Source organism: Condylura cristata, unplaced genomic scaffold (genome assembly GCF_000260355.1).
Source record: "Condylura cristata isolate star-nosed mole 26May11 unplaced genomic scaffold, ConCri1.0 scaffold00003, whole genome shotgun sequence".
In the NCBI taxonomy this organism is placed as follows: Eukaryota; Metazoa; Chordata; class Mammalia; order Eulipotyphla; family Talpidae; genus Condylura; species Condylura cristata.
In genome coordinates, this window is record NW_004567104.1 from 4,134,816 (window position 1) to 4,154,871 (window position 20,056).

The 20,056-nt window shown below is 31.8% G+C and overlaps 1 protein-coding gene across 1 annotated transcript in view; it reads right to left on the minus strand.

Annotated features, from left to right (window-relative positions):
• The window catches only part of BCHE (butyrylcholinesterase), a 94,094-nt gene extending 85,524 nt beyond the window's left edge, over positions 1-8,570 (minus strand). The window contains exons 1-2 of the mRNA XM_004674932.2: positions 8,446-8,570; positions 985-2,509 (exon numbers count right to left, since the gene is read on the minus strand). Of these exons, the coding sequence (XP_004674989.1) occupies positions 985-2,509; positions 8,446-8,494 (1,574 nt within the window). The 5' untranslated portion in view covers positions 8,495-8,570. The remainder of the gene's footprint in view (positions 1-984; positions 2,510-8,445) is intronic.
• Positions 8,571-20,056: the final 11,486 nt, after the last annotated feature.

Sequence of the window (20,056 nt, forward strand, 5' to 3'; positions counted from 1 at the left end):
AGCAGTGTACTTCGTCGATCTGCCTGTTCTGCTCCCCACTCTGTCTCTGGTGAAGCCTCTCGCTGCCCCTGAGCCTCTGGCCTGTACCCCAGCTCTGTATGCACAGATAAATAAATCTTTAAAAAAAAGATAAATAAGTAGCCAAACATCAATTATTCTCACTTATATAAATTATTACAATATGTGATATTCAAATGTAGGTTAAAAATGCTCTGATATAAACTGTTTTCTTCATGGGCATCAATTTATATCGAAAAATATACAAAGTAGAAAAGGCACTTGAACAGATTATTATCTTCTCACATTTAAGGATATATCACCACAATGCTTATGACATATGAGTGAAAATAATGCCTTCAATTACCTATCAAATGTCAGAACCTGAACTGCTTAGTGGAAGATAAATTAATATATTTTGTTGTTGTTGTTGTTGTTGAATGTAGGTTTCCTGAAAGCTATGAATAAGCCTATTAGAGAAAAAAAAAACAAAACATAAAATGGTGAACTATGTATTTTGGATAATTGGAAGACCAATCCCATATATCTTGCACTCTGATTTTCCAGAATAGTCATGCATTACTTCATGTATTAGTTACCACTGTGCTACTTAAGATCATGAGGAAAAATAGTTTTCTTTTCTTTCTTAAACCAGTGAGAATTATATATATTTTAATTAGAAAGCATGGTCGCAGTAATTTTAGCTCTCAAGGTAAGAATCTACCTGTATACAAGCTTTGGCTAATATTGTTTATGTACTTTACTATATCTTAGAAAAAAAACAGAAAATAATTTCATTAGTTGTTTATACATTATTTTAAACACTCTGCTATAAGAAATTGGATTTTTTTGGCAGAATAATAAAAAACAGCAAAATGCAAACAATAATAATAATTTTGGGACTTTAATAAATTCTAAGCCAGTGACCAAGGGAAACTAAATGGAAAAAAATAACATAAGCATAAAATAACAATTATTATTACTTACCCATATTTTGCAAAATTTGCCCAGCTTTTCATTATGGATCGACTCAAACCTTCCTCAGCTTTTGTATAATTAATTCTTCTTTCCAGAGGTAAGCCAAAGACAAATTCAATTTCATAACCATGCATCACTCCCATCCACTCTGGCCAAGGAAGTTTAGAAGATCGATGTTCAAAAAAGTACATATAAGCATTATTTCCCAATTCTGAGAACATTTTGGTGAACTCCAAGGCAGGACATATGATATTGTAATCCCCAACAACATCATCCAAGGCCTCACGGTAGTTTTCAGGTCTCTGATCATCTAACCAGTCCGTGTAGTGGAAAATAATTGATTCTTTTCCAAATTCACTCACTCCTGGAAAAGCAATTTTTAAGCCTTCTTGAAATTCTTTTCTAGTTATTATACTGTTATTGTCTTTGCTGAAACCAGGGACACCATATACTAAAAATGCTGTCCCTTCATCTTTATTAACACCTACCAAGATCTGGGTTTTTTTTGACTGTCCAAGTTGTAGAAGTGCTACTGGCATATCAGTGAGAAAATCCCCATCCACGATTGGGCCAAAGTTTATAGACAAGAGAGTATCATAGGGTACAACAAATGCTTCATTCAAAAGAATTTCCTGTGGATCTTTATTTCTAAGGCAGTTGATGATATCAGTTTCATTTTCTCTGGAGCAGCCAATATATTTTGCCAAGGTCAAAGTTCTGTTCCTAGTTTCATAAAGTGATGTTACTGCCCAAGGGGCATTTGAGGAACCACTTTGCAAAATGGCTCTGGTAAACAAAGGTTGACTACTGGGAGAAAGTAAATGAAGACTTACTGAAGCTGCTCCTGCACTTTCTCCAAAGAGAGTTACACTTTTAGGATTCCCACCAAAGGCTGCTATATTGTTTTGGACCCACTGCAGTGCCAATTGTTGATCAAATAAGCCCATGTTACCTGGTGCCTCAGGATTTCCTGGTAAAGCTAAGAATCCTAGTGCACCTACCCGATAGTTCATTGAAACCACAATAACTCTTTCAACCCTAGCAAGAAACTTGCCATCATAAACGTGTAAAGATGATGTTCCAGTTTGAAAACCACCACCATAAATCCATATCATTACTGTAGCATTTTTTGGTTTAGGTGCTGGAACCCACACATTCAAATATAAACAGTCTTCACTGAGGTCAGTGTTTGGGTTCCACATCTCTGATCCAAGGAAGCCTGGGAAGTTTTGATCTATTTTTTGATAGCAAGAATTTGCATATTTTGTGGCATTCCAAATATCAGTCCACTTGGTCAAGGATTGCGGTTTTTTGAATCGAAGTCTACCAAGAGGGGGCTGTGCATAGGGAATTCCAAGAAAGGCTGTCACTGTACCACCAAGAACTGGCAAGCTCTTTCCTCTAACTTTTCCATTCTTTGTCACAATGATTATGTCTTCTTCACTATGTGACATCCCAATAAACACCAACAAGAGGAAAACACACAAGATAAATCGGATGCATATGACTGTAGCCTTGCTTTGCATATTGATTTCTGAAAAAGAGGTAAGTAGGGGGTTAGCAGTCTCTTGTATTTGGTATTTTATATTATTAAATATAATAACTAAAATACAGTGGTCGCTATAGATATAAAAATTATGAAACCTAATATATCCACTACTATTACAAAGTATAGAAAAAGGTTGGAAATAATCCATTTTTCAATTTAGAAAAGATAAAAATAGAATGGAAAGCAGGATTTATTTCCTTAGTAAGTATCTTTATTTTATAGTGTAGTTTTATTTACCAAATGTCTTTGTTTTTTTAAGATTTATTTATTTATTCGTACAAAACTGGAGTACAGGCCAGAGATGCGGAGGGTGAGAGGATTCACCAGAGACAGAGTGGGGAGCAGAACAGGCAGATCAACGAAGTACACTGCTGAGGGAAGCAGCAGGTGGGTCAGGAGTGGTTTGCCTCGCCATGTGGGATCCAACTCATGCGGAAGTGGCTTAAGCTTCTTTGTGCTGTGCTTTAACCCGCTGCACCACCAGGGAGGGCCATTTTCCGTATGTCTTTAAGGAATACATAATATTTAAAAGTAAATTTCCCCAGACATGCATGTGTGTGTGTGCATGGATGTATGTGGATATGTATGCATATACATGTAAATATTGCCACATACATAGCTGCAACTGAAGGGTTATTCAATGGTAGTCTATTTATGATATATAATCTCTACTTTAGCTAGAAACGTAAACAGAAGCTCCAATATTCCCTGAAATAGGCACATTTCTAATCATGACTAGATGGTTTTGGACAGAAGTGTGAAGTAGATTAAGAACCTGTAAGGCTCCTTAGACTTTTGCAATTTTGTGTTCCATTTTATCTAATAAATTTTTCCCTCCATTCAATCTTAGCCTAAGGTCAGAACATAATTTGAACAATCAATCCGTATACTGAATGTTAAGGAAAAAAAAAAAAAAAAACAAAACTAAGGTAATTGCCATTTATCCTAAATTTGTGAAAATTGACAGTTATCATTTAAAAGATGAATTAGGGAATATAAGAAAGAGGGACACTGTATATATGTAAACTGAAAAAGTTAAGGACTATTTTTCTTGATTTATGATGTGAAAGAAAACTACTGGGTGATAATATGCTCTGAGAGAAAAAAAAAATATTGCCTTAGAAGGAATTTTATATTTGCAGATTCCTTGATGTACATGTATTAAGTAGCTGTTAATAAATTATATGCAACTAGTAGGTTAAATATGTTAGCATAGCCAGATTTACTTGCATTTTGATAGAGGAGTCAATAAGTAAAATCAAATTAATAAAGCTGAGCAATGACTGGAAATACTTCCAGAAGCAAAAGTAAACTGAAACGAACACCATCATAACTGTTCGACATCTTAATAAATAACATTTATTTGACAGCCTGGAGATTGAAGATTCATATGCACATGTGAGTTTATTATAAATAAAAAAAATAAAACCGAATTCTGAAATCTCACATGACAAAGAGGGACATAAAAACATATAAAATATTTAAAATAATCAACATCTTTAAATAACTGAGTGGAGAGCTAATTCAAAACACTAAATACAAATACTGATCTCACCCACATAATAACAAAAGTTCATAAATGAAAAAACTTTTTCCTGTTATTTGTAACTCCAACCTATGTGCCCAAGATATCAACCCTGTAGCACTGGACATTTGTATTATTATTATTTTTTCTTTCCCTTAAAAAAAAAATCAGACTATGTTAGGAAACAAAACATAAACAAGTGTCCTCATAAGTGTGCCAGATATAGGATATACACATTTAAAACAGGTTTCATTCACCTTTGCTCATTAGTCAGTTAGTGAATCAATTTTTGGTATCCAAAAATATCTCAGTGAATAAACACATTAAGGATAGTATTTTTTTTTTTTTGGTAACTTCAGTGATTTTGGATATAAAACTTTATTTCTATGTCTGTCTGTCTTTATTACTTTATGTCTGTTTATAACTATTTTATATCTGTATCTATATAACAACACTTAGTTCTATTCATGTTCATATGTGTGTATGTGTATATATATGCATAAACCTGCATTTATATCATGCAGCTATAAGTAAAGGTGTTTAAAATAGTAAGGCCTTTAAAAATCTGATAACATTTTATTTTGTTCACAAAATTGATACAATTGAATTTATGCTAAGATAAAAAATATATTGAAGTATATATTTTAACACCATCTTTATACCACTGTGGTGTATTGGTACCAGTATAAGCATAATGCATTTAGTTTCATTATAAATAATAATAAGGAAAATGTAAAGGTTCCGATAGTTTTAACACTCTCTAATGTAATTTTAAATATCTGAAAATTATAGGGATTTTAGTCACAACTATTAGAATCTTTATTCTTCTGATAATTTTTAAGCTTCTTCTCTTAAGTAAATAGAGGTAGAACTTAGAAAAACAAAATGCTGTATATATATACATATATATATTTTTTTTACCATGCTTTGGAAAATAAAAGTAAAAGAAATAAAATAAAAAAAATTATTGACATTAGCTACAGATAATCAGGTAAGTGTAGCATCCCAATTACCCTCTCTTTTATTTTGTTTGATCAGTTCTTCTACTGTAATGTATGCTCTATTGTGTGTAGTTTGATCAGGTCTTCTGCTCTAATGTAAAGATCATCTGGCTTTATATAAATATTAATTATCTTCATATAGTAAATGCCAAACCTAATAATTTTAAATCCCTGATGATTTTAAAATTGTTGTCCTATAGTTTATTATAATTATAATTATATTACAAGTAAAATCACTACCAAATATTTGAATTAACTAATAATTAATGATGTAATAATTTTCATTAACTAAGCTAAAAATACACTATAACATCTATGTGGCTACATTTGCCATGTAATTTAAATTGATTTACAAAAAATTCTAAGTTTTTATTTATATTTAGCACTAAGTAGGCCTTAATATTAGATATTGTGATTCATGTGAATAGTGCCCCAACTTCAAAAATATCACTGTTATCACCTTGTGAATACTTAAGATAAGTTTGGTTTACTGCAAGAATGGCAATATAATGTCCAGCTCTCCTTCATGCTATTTGATGGATGTTTTCTATATTATTAAATTGAATTTTTAATGTGAAAATATGAACATGATCACATTTTCACATTTAATGCAGGATGATATTTTAATATTCAGCTACAGTGATTTGTAAATAAACATTTTATTTCCTTTTCATCATCTAGTCCACTATGTTTCTTTTGTAGTTTTCCCATTAAAAGTATTTTTTAGTATTTATAATATAGGTTGTCACATAATTATACAATCAAAGGGAACATAAAGGAAACTAAGCAAATGTTATTATTCAATATCTCTAAATCTTTATATTAACTAGCATAATATATGAGACTTCATTGTTTTTATTCCTAACAATATTGATAAATTTGACTTGTTATATTAAATAATTTAAATTCTTAAAACTACACAAAGTGTTTATTATAAAGAATGTAACAAATTTTCACACTAAGTACAAGTGAGTCTCTAAATTTAAGTCAATTCACTTATTGTGATATGTTTAAAATATGAAAGTAGGTTTTGTTTGGTATAAAGAAAAAGAGCACATTTTGTTTGCATGATGGAAGTAGAAAAGGGAATACAATGTAGAACATAAATAGAATGTAAATGAGTATACTACAATGTTTAAAGTTCATCAAATGTTCCAGCATATAAAAATATTTTTAACTTATTTTTAGAAAATTTTAAACTTTACAAAATATCACTTTCAAATTTCAAATTAAAACAGGCAAAATTAATTTGATTTGTTATGCTTTTTATAAAACTTAGTTATGAAAATAGTATCAAAATTCCTCAGCAATTAAATATATATGCATATATAAATGTAAATAAATAAATATGTGCACCTATATATGCACACATAATACTATATGATATGGATATGATAAAATTATTGCAATAGAGATGTTAATTTGTTATAAATTTTCCATAAATATGTATCAATTAAGTTTTCAAAATAATGGACATTCTAAGGTCCTAATAAAGCATGTTGAGTACAAATATGGGTAGTCATTTTCCTTGAAAACTACTTTTATAGGGTAATAAAATTTGTATTTCTATGTAAAAACAAACAACCAGAAAACCTTGTTTATTTTAGAGTTTTAGCCACTTGCAATGTGATGCAAAGAAACATTATAATGTCATGTAGAATAAGTACCACTATAATACACTTGGCCATATTAAAACAACTAAGCCTTTCTATCAAACCTAAAAAAGCTTGCTTTGTTCCACTCTAAGTGAAGTAGAGAAGGAGGAAATTTATCTATAAATAGATTATACCACTCCCTTTCAGGGCTCTTTCAGATACCACAGACACTAAAAGAGTTTACAGATTAAAGACACTATATTAGGTAACAAAAGCATAAGATCTACATCTGTCCTCTTCGGGGAAGAACATCCACAAACTTTTCAATATTTAAATAATTTGAATATTAAACATAAGTTTTCTTGAATATTTTCAAGATTAATCTTTCTTTAGTTAGCCATTCAGTCAATTATAGTTGTCCAACATTTAGGACAGTTCAGTTTTGATCAGAATGAGCATACTTCGGCATAAAAATATTAAAATGAAAGCAATGTACACTTGAAGTATGCGTTATAAATTGTGGCCAAGAAACTAAAGCAGAAACTAAATCTAGAAATAATATGCAACTTGCTAAGACATTATTGGCTTATATTTTAAAACTGAAATATGGAGTAGATCTCATTTTCCTACAATTAAAGAAGCAGGGCATTGAAAGCAATCACAGCAAATTTAAAAGAGTAAAAACAGAACATGAAAATCACATTAGAAATTGCACTTGGCATTCAAATAACCACATACAATAACAGAGAATTCTAAAGATTTTAACTTTTAGTATAAAGTCACTGTATAAATGTTAATGATTTTCTTTAGACAATGTAACTATTATTTATGTGACATTTAATAGTATTTATCATAATTATATGATAGCTTATATTATGTAAGAAATCACACAGGCTAGTAGCAGGAGCTCTTTGAGTTTACTATCATGCAAAATAGTCACAAACATGTAAAAGCCACATTCTAAAAGTTAAACACAAAATACATATGGAAATCATGCACTATGGAACAGTTTTGTTTATAATTTAGTTGGCTTTTAACCATTCATACATTTTATATAAAATGCTTAATTCCTTGGTTAAAATGAACTTATATCAACAAACAAGGAAAGCATGAGCAGAAAGGATCTACCTGCTTATGATTTCTGTAATGCTAAAGACAATAGCAAATGTAAAATACTGCTGTGATTTAAACACATATATAAAAAGGAAGATGACAAAAATGGCAAAAGTGAAAGCAACTGATGTCAAATTAGGAAATATATTTGTATTTTAGGCAAATTTAACTTATTTTTCCTTGGCCACTTGATACTGTGAAAGTTTCAGATGACAAAATGTTGATTAAAAAAAGTACTCTGTCAAGCCACACAATAAGAAAACTATTAATTGTATGGCAGAAAAAAAAAAAGTAATACTGTTCAAAGATCATTTTTGTTATTCCCCAGTATAAATTCACTAAACAGTGAACTTAAGGGCAAAAAACAGCATAAAATATTTTCTTTTAGGAAGTGCAGTAAGAGCACACATCACGGTGATTCCACAAGTGCTTTGGTCCTTTATGAAATGTTGAAAAATTCCTTATTTCTTTAGCACTTAAATGGATTCTTCCTGTGTTTCTGGAATAATAGGAAGATTTGATGCCTGCACCTGCTGGCTTGCTTCATTTGTACCATTTGCAATGACTATCCCCACAGAGCACCAAAGGGGTACAGTAAACAAATAAAGGGATCACAATCCTCTTGCAGAATGAGCTTCACAGCAACATGGATCTCTACACGAAAATAAAAAATTCAGAGCAACTTACCGGACTCACTGCAATAGAGATGATAAAGTTTGCAAGGAGTGGAAATCATCTAATACTTCAGGGAAATGCTGTATGCAGCTGCTGCTGTAGTCTGCAAATTGGACTGCACTGACATTACAATCAACTGTTACTGACAAAGCTCGCGAGAGTTGGCAGTAGCAACTTGATCTGGAGGCAGCCAATCTTTATTTTCTGTCATCTGTTCAGAGACAAATGATATGCATACAGTCATTTACAAAAATATTGCTAGATTCATGCGTCAGGATTTCAGGAGCTCACCTAAGAAAGCATTAAACAAAAAACATATGAAATATTCTTTAGTTAACAATAAATGTACTTAAAAAAACTAACATTAATTTTATGTATGTTTCTTATCTTATGTAAACTTTTCTTATGATAATTTTAAGATTTAAAATATTTAAAATAATGTTACTAAAATTCTTAGTTTTCAATTTGTGTCAACAGTGTAATTTTAAACTTAAAATAGGAAGCAAATAAAAACTCTGAAGATTAAGTCATTAGAAATCAACAGTCACTGAAACTATACTCGTGTTTCAAACACTGTGTCACAATAGGTATTTAAGTCTTTTTGATCTAACCGTTTATAATTACTTATTCATTGGCTATGAAAACAATTAAATTTACTGAAATGCTACAATTTCTGGTTAAGATACAAAAAATGATGAGGCATTTTCAACAAACTCGAGAAAATACATATATTTACTGGAAGTGTGCAAAGTCTCAGGAGTGTATGTGTGCCTTTTAGGATTATTGCCCTCGAAACAAGTAGTTGGAAAATAATAATAATGTGATGTTTGATGCCTAAATGCAGCTACAGTCCTTATCTTTTACAAAGCATAACTTTCATTTTTATATCTTTCACTTTTGGTCTCAACATGAACTGACCACTAGGTTTGTAATTTTCAATGATTTGTATCCTTTAGTAGTGTGTTAAAAGTTTCAACACACAAATACATGATCTGTCATTTGTTGTGCCAGTCATTATAACTGACAACTGACATACATTATTTTATGCCACAAGTTATGAGTTACGTACTATTTAGTACATTTTCATGAGAAGACTAAAGTTTACAAATCATAAGTTCAGTCACTATTCTAACCACATGTAGTAGTTGGAATCAGTTTTAACCTAGATTTTTCTAAAGTCATATCAAATATTTTCATAATAATAGTCATATTTTAATTTTCTTGTCTGTAAAAGTTGCTACTTGGTAGATATTTATGAAATGATAAATCTCACAATCACAATTATTTGTTATGTATTTAGAATAGAGTTTATATGAATAACCTAGTAACCCAAATTTACAGACTACACAGTCTACCCAAAGGAGGACATTTTTGTGTTTTGTTTTGTATTTAAAGTAGTAAATTGATAATTATTCAATGGATTATCGAACTATGGTTAGTTTTCTTAGATTATAGTCATCTTGGTGGCCCATTTGAAAGCAAGCTCACTGTTTAAAAAAAGTTTGTGTGTGGATATGCATACATGTATGTGTGTGTGTGTGTTTATCTAAATGTCAAAACATTCCCCAACACAACTTTGGTGCCCAAATCATGTGTTAGCATGTACATGGTCTTATTCTCAAATCATACAAATATTGAGGAATGTTTTTATGTTTGCAAATTCAGCAGAATATGGTGCATGTTCTTAATGCATGCATATGTAAAATATATTACATATAATCATGTATTTAACTTTTAGGTTTAAATAGGAAGCAGATAAAATAATTCTTCACCAGTGCATTTTATTTTGCTATTTAAAATGGTTCACTAGCAAATTAAACTGATTGCAATTTTGGTGATTTTTGCTGCATTTAATGTTTTTGATTTAGTGCACTTTCTTTAATCCATTTTCTCTCATGATTTCTCAGCTATCCCACATTATTTGATGTGTTATTTTAGTTCATAAATAAAACATTTCTTTTACTTCCTTACTTAAGGCCTTTTTTTTTTTTTTTTTTTTTTTTTCTTTTTGACTCAACATATAGCAGCTGTTTTACTTTGGTGATGCCATCATTTCATCACACATATCCAGGGGGAAAATATGAACATTTGTAGGCAATTTTACTCTCTTACTGGAGCACTGCTGATAGTTAATAACTGTGCTGGTAAATTTTGAGTATGCCCTGTAAGTGACACTGCAGAAATCACACAAGATATTTGACACAGCATTAGCACAGTTCAGATCTTGCTATTATGTATGCTGAAACTTGAGCATGACAACCATCACAATCTTCATACTATGATTATTTTCAGATAGTCTGACATAATAGCTTTTTGGTTTTAAGGTTTTATTGTAATGTGGTCTACACTAAGCTGTTGTCTAGATATAGTGGTTGTTTTCTAATCTCAAAGAGATTAAAGAAAATGTGGGAAATATTAAACTCATATTGTAAATATATATATATATAATTTATAGTAAATATTATATTAGGATTCTTTCTCTTTTTCTTCACAAAAATCAATGTATTTTCTAAGAAAATATAAAGTACCAAAAAAAAAATTATCTGACAGGGACTCCCTTGTGGTGCTAACATTTTACAGAAATAGAAAGTATCAACTGATGCCTCCCATTATGTGTTTTAAAGTATGCATATGTAATTACAGTTATGTGTTTGCCTGGACATATATATATATACCAATAGGAAAATGTAGCATCCTACTTCTTGTTTCTTGTTAGATTATTTCATTATATAGTTTATTAAAATATCTTAATGACTGAGTATCAATTGATAATTTCTATTTCTGTAAAATGTTAGCACCATCAGGTAGTCCCTGTTAGAGAATTATTGTTTTGGTAGTTTGTATTTTCTTGGAGAACACATTGATTTTGTGAAACAAAAGAGAAAGAATACTAGTATGATATTTAATATAAATTATATTTATACTATCAATGAGTTCAACATAAATAAGTTCATTATTTGTTACTTATATGATAATGATCAAACTTTTAGGTAATAATAATTACAAAATCTGCTCAAAGTTTTTGAATATACTAGCATTTAAAATTCAAATATTATTAAGAAAACTACTATTTTTATTTTAGGGTTGAGGAAATTTTGCAACAAAGAGTTAAGTAATTTGCCAAAATTTTATATATATATATATATATATATATAGACATACATATATATAGTGATAAAAATTAAACATACATATATATAGTGATAAATATTAAGTTATATTTCATATGTAGATAGGTATAGTCATTCTTTGCATATTTTTTTCCAAAATATAATAATTTAATATGATTTTGAGATGTAGTTTTTTGAAATCTTCTGAGATTCTCCAGAGACAATGAATAAGAACAGATATCCATCAATTATGGTAAAAAAGAGGTAATGTTCTTAATCAGAGCATATCTGAATAAGACTCTAGAACCAAGAGACTAGACATTCACACTTAAATGTGATAGGTGTTTAATGGTGCATTTCATGACAGATTTTAGAAATCAATCTAATCCTGCTGTCAATGATGTTATTAAAAAGTATGGCGGCAGTTAATAAAGGAGTGGCTGCAGGCAAGTGTCATAAGTAAGCAATTAAACAAAGATCAGCAATTTAGTGACAGTGAATGATGAGGAGTCTGAAATTAGCTTTGTACTGCAATTTAAAAGGGGATATCAATAATTTATGTAAAGTAGTTCTGAAAAGAATTTTAAAATAAGTAAAATTTGTTTAGTCTAGAACATAAGACTCCAAAGGGTAATTATTATTTTTTAAAGATTTATTTATTTAAGCATACAGAACCGGGGTACAGGTCAGAGGAGCAGGGGCGATGAGAGGATTCACCAGAGACAGAGCGGGGAACAGAGTAGGCAGATCCACAGAGTACACTGCTGAGGGGAGCAGTGGGTGAGAGAGGAGTGGTCTGCTGTGCCATATGGTTCACTTCTGAGGCCTGATATCAAACTCACACTGAAGTGGCTGCAGCTAGTTTGCACCGATGTGTCCTAAACTGTGGTGCCACCAGGGAGGGCCCTCCAAAGAGGAAAAAACATAGCTAAAACACCACACAACACACATCTCAATGACATTTTCAGACTCATTCCCCAAAGGAACGGAATTGAAGAAAAATAATATGTATTATGTTGTTCATGATGATTATTCTTTTATGGAACACACTATAAACATACTAAAAATAGTAATATAAATGTTTTCTTCTCCATAAAATTCAATCTTGCAAGTTCCTGAAAACAATACCTGAACAGAAAATCATTAAAAAATGTTTCATGTATTTATGCATATAAGAGTTGAGTTGTAGGCCAGAATTGTCATGGTTAGAGGTAAGGGTGAAGCTATGAGAGGATTCACCAGAGACAGAGCAGGGAGTAGAACAGGCAGTAAGACTGAAATACATTGCTGAGGGGAGAAGCAGGCAAGACAAGAGCTGTCTTCTGTGCCATGTGGGTTAAATCCCTGGCTGGGAATTGAACTCATGCTGCAGTGGTGCTGATAGATTTAAAGTGCTATCATGGTACTACCAGGGAGGCCCCAGAAATTCAGTTTTTGAACAGTTATGAGTCAAAAATTGTACCTCATAATTCATGCTCAATGGCCTAACAAGAGATTGTATCTTGTACTAGTTTTATAGAAAGAGAGAGGCAAAGTTGGCCATTTGATATTATTTAAATGATATAATTTCAATGAAAAAGCAATGTAAGGACAATAATAATAGAGAAGTTGAAGTTTAAAGAGCAGGAATGAATTTTAGGGTAGATTAAGGTAAGTAAGGTGAGAGGCAAATACAAGATCAAGAGAAAGGAGTGGTTTGGATGTCACTCTAAAATGCAGAAATGTTGGAAATGTATATGCATTAAGGTTGTTGGGAAGCTTTCATATATTTGGTGAGGTATAAATCACTCCTAAGGATCCTCAAATTTGTTTGTAAAGACTAACCTCATTTTTATATTTATAAGGTGATAAATTCTAATATTTTGTTTGCTTATCCATTACTGCATTTTCTCTAACTTGCATATAACATGTTTAAGCTACATCTAAAACAAATGTGGTTATCATAAACCTATTGTGGATTTTACAGTGAGTTTTAGGACATAAGTTAAAGGGAAAAAAATATCAGAGTTTCATTAAAGACAGTGTTACCATTTTGTTCCTAGTATAACTGATCCATTTCTCTATCTTTTTTTCTTTTTCCTTTTTTTTTTTTTGGATTTCTTTGATGGAGGCCTCCCTGGTGGTGCAGGAGTTAAAGGCACAGTGCTATCCAGATATTGCCAGCCAGACCACACACAAGGAATGAATCTAGCTTACTCTTAAAACATATATACAATTTAAATCACAATGGATTGGAAACTTAAATGTAAGACCCGAAATATAAACTACATAGAAGAAATCATAGAAAAACTCTATATGACAATGGTTGTGTGATATCTTTGAGTACACAACTCCTATGGCAATGGAAACAAAAGCAAAGATGAGCAAATGACATTAGTGAGAAAATATGTGTATTTTATCCTCTGACAAGGGGATAATATCCATAAAAAAATATACGACTCAAAAAACAACCCAAACAAAAACTGAATGTAAGTGTAATGTAAGATTTCACCAAAGGAAACATTTAAATGTCAAGTAGGCACCACCACTGAAAATAAAATCCAAAATGAGATACCATCTCACACTTGTGAGAATGATCCCTTTCAAAATGTTTAGATACAGGGCCACCCTGGTGGTACAGGGGTTAACATCCCAGATCTATCAAGCTGTTAGCAGCTACTACAGCATGAGTTCAACCCCTGGCCAGGGAGTTGACACGCAGGTTGCAGCAGACATCTCCATTCCTGCCTGCTGCTCCCCACATTAGTGTGTTTCAGTACATCTGCCTGTTTTGCACTCCACTATGTCTCTGTTGAACCTTCTCAACCTCCCATACCTCTGGCACATGTTGCCGTTCTTGTATGCATAAATAAATAGCTCTTTAAAAAAAATAAACAACAACAACTGACAACCACACCTTCTATAACTTTATGTACTATATATAACTTTATGTACTATATGTACTCACCTTTATCATATTATGATATTTGCAAAATTTCTAGATAACAAGTTTCTCTGATTTTTTTTTCATTGAAACTTTATTTTTATACTCCCTAAATTATGACTTTGAAACTTACAGCTTTTAAATCTTATTTTTGGGTGAAATCATGAATCCACAAATGGAATCATGAGCCTGTTGAGTTTCACTTCTGTTTGGCCACTATTAGTACAAGGCTAATATTTAATTAAGGCGGATTACCAGCATATTACTGCTCTTACTAAACAAAATCAGGCAATTATTAATACTGCTGAGTCTTATTTGCACCACTCCAACATATTTAATTTTATTTTGCTTATTAATTTATTTAAATATACAGGAACTGGGGTACACCAAAGGTGTTGGGGGTGAAATGATTCACCAGAGACAGAGTGGGGAGCACAACAAGAAGATGAAATACACTGCTGAGTGGAACAGCGGGAAAGACAGGAGAGGCCTGCTGTACCATGTGGGTCACCTCCCTAACTAGGGATCAAACTCCCACTGAAGGGACTGAGATAATTTCATAGTGCTATGTTTTAATCCACTAAACCACCAGGGAAGACTCACTCCAAAACATTTTAAAGTAAAGTGACTACTTAGGAGAAAACATCTGAATAAGAGCCAGTAAATAACCAGAGACATAGAAGAAAAGGGGTGCTTTTCGAGTTGAAAAACTCTAAAATCTTACTGAATGCCTTTAATTAATAATTCTCTGGTGTCTTGTATTTAACTTTATAAAGCACATACCATTTTATCTCTATAAGCACAATATGTATCACATAGTAGATAGCACATAAAAATCTGGTATTTGGTTGAATAAATATCTGATATTTGGTTGAATATATAAAGAATGTTTTTCCAAATTGATTATAGATTACTAGAAAGTCACTCATATTCATTCACAAATTTCACTATGTGTTCCGATTTTGCTTGTTCCAGACACCTTCTCCCTGAATTTTACAGTCAGATGTCTAGGTTATCTTTCTATATGGTTCCATCTGTTCCTTTGTTTTGTTTCTCTACTCCTCACCTGAGTGAAAGCATTCAGTATTTTTCTTTCTCCTTCTGGCTTACTTTGCTTAACATGAACCCCTCTATCTCCATTCATGTTGTGACAAATGGCAAGAGTTCATCTTTGATAGCTGAGTTGTATTTCCTTTTGCAGATGTATCACATATGTTTAATCCATTTGTCTTTCATTAAATATGACATTTGTTCACATAACTTGTCTGTAGTAAGTAGTGCTGCAGTGAATACAGAAGTATATCCATCCTTTCAAATTAGTGATTTTTTAAAAAAGAAAAAGGGTGGAAATTAACCCCAAAAACTTAAAAAAAAAAATATATTAAACATAGTTGAAAACAATATGAGAAATATTAAGTGAGAAAGAACAAATATGAAGTGCTTACAATAATGCCAGTAACATATTTGTATGTAATGATACAACTGTTAATGACTTGTATGAGATTAAAAAATATATATCATTTCTTATGATGTCACTTTATAATGATAAAAACAAAACAAGATTTCAAAACTTCAGTAGAATCATTGCTTTTAGTATATATTATTTGATGCTTTGCCAAGGCATTTCTTCACCTGGTAGGATAATCTTGGCATTTGAAGCATTTATTGACTGGAGTCTGGACTGTGACATCAGATAAACACAAACCCTGCTTCTTACCACTCATCTTCATCTTACAGAGCTGCAGCTGTGCTTAGCAACAGAATGCCAGATGGCACAGCAATATCAATTGATTAGAACTCATGAACAATGTCACCTACCAGAACAGACCACAGGCAAACTGACAAAAGCAATGCAATGCTTCCTGGCCTGAATAAAGAAGCCCTTTAAATAGATTTATGACTGCACTTAAAAAGCCTGTGCTCTTTGGAAAATTGTTTCTAAGGCAAGGCTACAATCTGAGTTATAAAGCCATACATGGGTTGCTGGAACAGTTTCTTTATTCTTAATCCTCATTTATACAGCTGCACAAATCATATTTTTTATTGTCTGCCATTGTAAATCCAAAACTATCCAGTCTATTTTTAAAATTTGCTCTTAACCACTGTTTTGTTGTTGGTAATCAGTTAACATTACAAAGTTGGATCAGAGAGACTGTACAATAGATGTTTGAAAATTCTTCAATTAATAAGTTGTCAGAGTGAGTTATCTGTTCAGAAGTAATTTTTTATGAGTAAGTCTTGTTTATATAGAAGATACGCAGCATTATTATATTTAACACCATTTTATGTAGCATAACCTTGTTTATCCTCAAACCTTGTACAGACATTGTATTTTATGACTTTAGAATGAATGCCAATATTTGAAAAATATTCATTCCAGCTTACTGAGCTTAGCTTTAGTAAGCAAGTTTTATTGATATTAAAAAAAAATAATGTTTTTGTTTTAGTGTCTTCTAAAGTTTATTTGAAATGATGCTAGTGTTTCAGTGTAAAGTATGTTTAAGCAAATAAAAATCACTACTACTATTAAAATGCATGATTGCTTGCAACTGTTTTCTAAGATTTTATTTATGTTTATGTAGAAGAACTATGGTGTATGCCAGAGGTGCTGGGGGTGAGAGGATTCACCAGAGACAGAGTGAGGAACAGAATAAGCAGATCAATTTAAATGAACTGCTGAGGGGAGCAGTGGGTGAAGCAGGAGAGTTCTGCTACACCATGTGTGTCAGCTCCCTGGCTGGGGGTGAAACTGTGGCAGCAGAGGTAGTAGTGTTGAGATTTAGCCATTCGGCTTTAACTTAAACCATCAGGATGATTTCATTTATGGTGACTGGCAGATGCTACTGCCTCAAATCACAAGATTACCTGATTCCGTTTTCTCTTTTACTTAACTTTGTAATTCTACTGCCACCTGTTCAAACAGTAAACGAGAAGCATATTCCTCCTCCTTCAAGCAAGGTCTGAGGAAGAATCTGATGACACCATCTCTCCCAAGCTTTATGTTTATACACTTTAAACTGCTGCTTCTATTCTTCTTGCACATCAGGTTCAAGGATTTCCCTTTCCGCTTACTGTTTGTCCTATTTTGCTTTTATTTACTTTCTCTTAATCCACAGTGAGAGCTTAGCTCTCTTATCATAGGCCTGCTCAAAAGCTTAACAAGCATTTTATTACCATCACTGCAGATATTTATTTCAGAGTAAAACTGTTCTAATATTGCCCATAATCTACACTTTTTCTACAGTGTTTTGGTGAAATATATTTAAAGTTCTTAAATTTTATAATTATATTTGGAAAGAATTTTATAAAATTGGGAAAATATCAACTCTATTACACTATGTAATAATAAATAAATAAATAATATCTAATTAAAATACCCAATTAGTAAATGTTTTGTCTAGACCATATTTCAACTTCCTCTAATACAAGGTACATCATTATTTTATGAGTACATCATAATGCAATTAGAATGCTAATATTTTAATGTACAAAATATCATCTCAGTTTTATTCAAATCCATAAAAAAATCACTTCCCTGAAAAGATATTCCTATGTAAGCACGCCACTTTAACTTATTAGTAGAAAGCTGAATATTGTCTGACTTAATTTTTCTGTTCTTTGACATTCCATTGTCTTGTCACAAGAAGACACTATGCATTTCCCTAGAACATTTTTCAAAGGGATTGTCCACCTGTATCAGCTGAAAGACTTGTTAAATCATTGGTGACAACATGGATGGAGCTGGAGGGTACATTACTAAGTGAAATACTGCAGAAGGAGAAAAAACATACTGGGTAGTCTCCAATATGTAGGATTTAAAGCAGGAAAACTACAAGTTAGATAAAGAAACGTTTAAAAACTAACCCTTGAAACAGACTACAGAACTGAAAATGCGACAGAAGAACAGACTATATACCCAAATGATCTCTAGGCAAATTTATTTAGAGAAATTTATTTAGAGATTTCTCTGTGGGGGGAAAAAAAAAGTTCTGAACCAGAGAGTTTTCATTTTTGGGGCACTATGGAGTCTAAAATAAAAGTTTTAGTTAATTATTAATATATTTAAATGTTGTTTTTATGCCTTTTTCCATTATTTTTTAAACCTTGTTAATCAGAATAAGCCTTGTTTTTCTTGAAGGATTACATACTTGACTTTATCTGAATAGATTTCTACTGTTTATTTTTAAGTGTGTATGTATATGTCATCATAAATTAAAGGTTGGGGGTATTATTACCTCTAGATGCTAATACTCTTTCTTTTTTTAAATTAATGTGCAAGTTGCACATCTTCTTGACTTTGAGATTTAATTTTTACTTTCCATGTGGATACTAAACACACTAACATTCCACACAACCTCCCATGTCAATGCCCTATCAACACCTTCCTCTCATCCCTTCTGATAACCACTTTATTTTTCACAAAGTACCAAAATTATTTTTGCTCTTCCTCGACAGGATATATATATTTTTAATTAATGTTCCACAGATATTTGATATCTGTTCTTTACTTTCTTTCCTAACATATTAAAATCAACTCAACCCATTTTGTCCAAAAAGTTACTATTTTGGGCATTATAAGGACACTAAAAAGGTAACCCATTTTGTCCCAAAAGTAACTTTCATCTATTTTTTTTAATAGCTGGATATAAACTTAATGGAGTTTATATGGTTACCTTTTTTAACCATTTTTTGTCCTTTCATCGCATATATTGAGTCCATAACTCAGAACTTGTGGATGATATTGTTACAAGCATAAGTAGGTAAATCTTCTCATATTAATTTTCTAATATCCATTGAGTAAATAGTTAGAAAGGTAATACTGGATTATATGGGACATACATTTTATTTTTTATTTTATTAAAGAGTTACTTATTTTTGCATACAAGAACTGGGGTGTAGGCCAGAGGTTTGGGGTGGTTAGAGAGAAAGGGGGGAGCAGAATAGGCAGAATTATGAAGTACACTGTTGAGTGGAACAGTGGGTGAGGCAGGAGAGGTCTGCTGTGTCATGTGAGTCAGTTCCCTAGCTGGGGATAAATTCATGCGGCAGTTGTTGCGCTGAGACTTAACCCTTGTATCCCCAGGGAGGCTCCTTTTTAATTGTTAAGATATCTCTACAACATTTTCCATAGAGACTGTAACAAAAACATAATTTTACTAACAGTGGCTAAGTGTTCCTTTTTCTCCACATCCTCTCCAATATTTGTTGTTTCCATTGTTTTTGAGGTAATCTGTTCTTATATGGGGGGGTGATAGCTTATTGTGTTGATGTTGAACGATTTTTATGTTGAATATTCAAATGTGAGTGTTATCTGAATATTTTTATAGAAGCGTATATTAAATTTGTCAATTATGATTGTATTGTCTGTTTCCCAGTATGTGGCCAGTCCTAGAGAATGATCCATGTGGATTTGAGAAAAATGTGTACTCAGATTTTTGGGGTGCAGTATTCTATAGATGTCTGTTAGACCCATATTGTCAGTTCCTTGTTCAGAGCTTTAGTGCCTTTGCTTATTTTTTGTCTTGTTGATCTGTCCACTGTGGAGTGGTGTGTTTAAGTCTCCTACTATGTATGTATTCTCTCTGATATA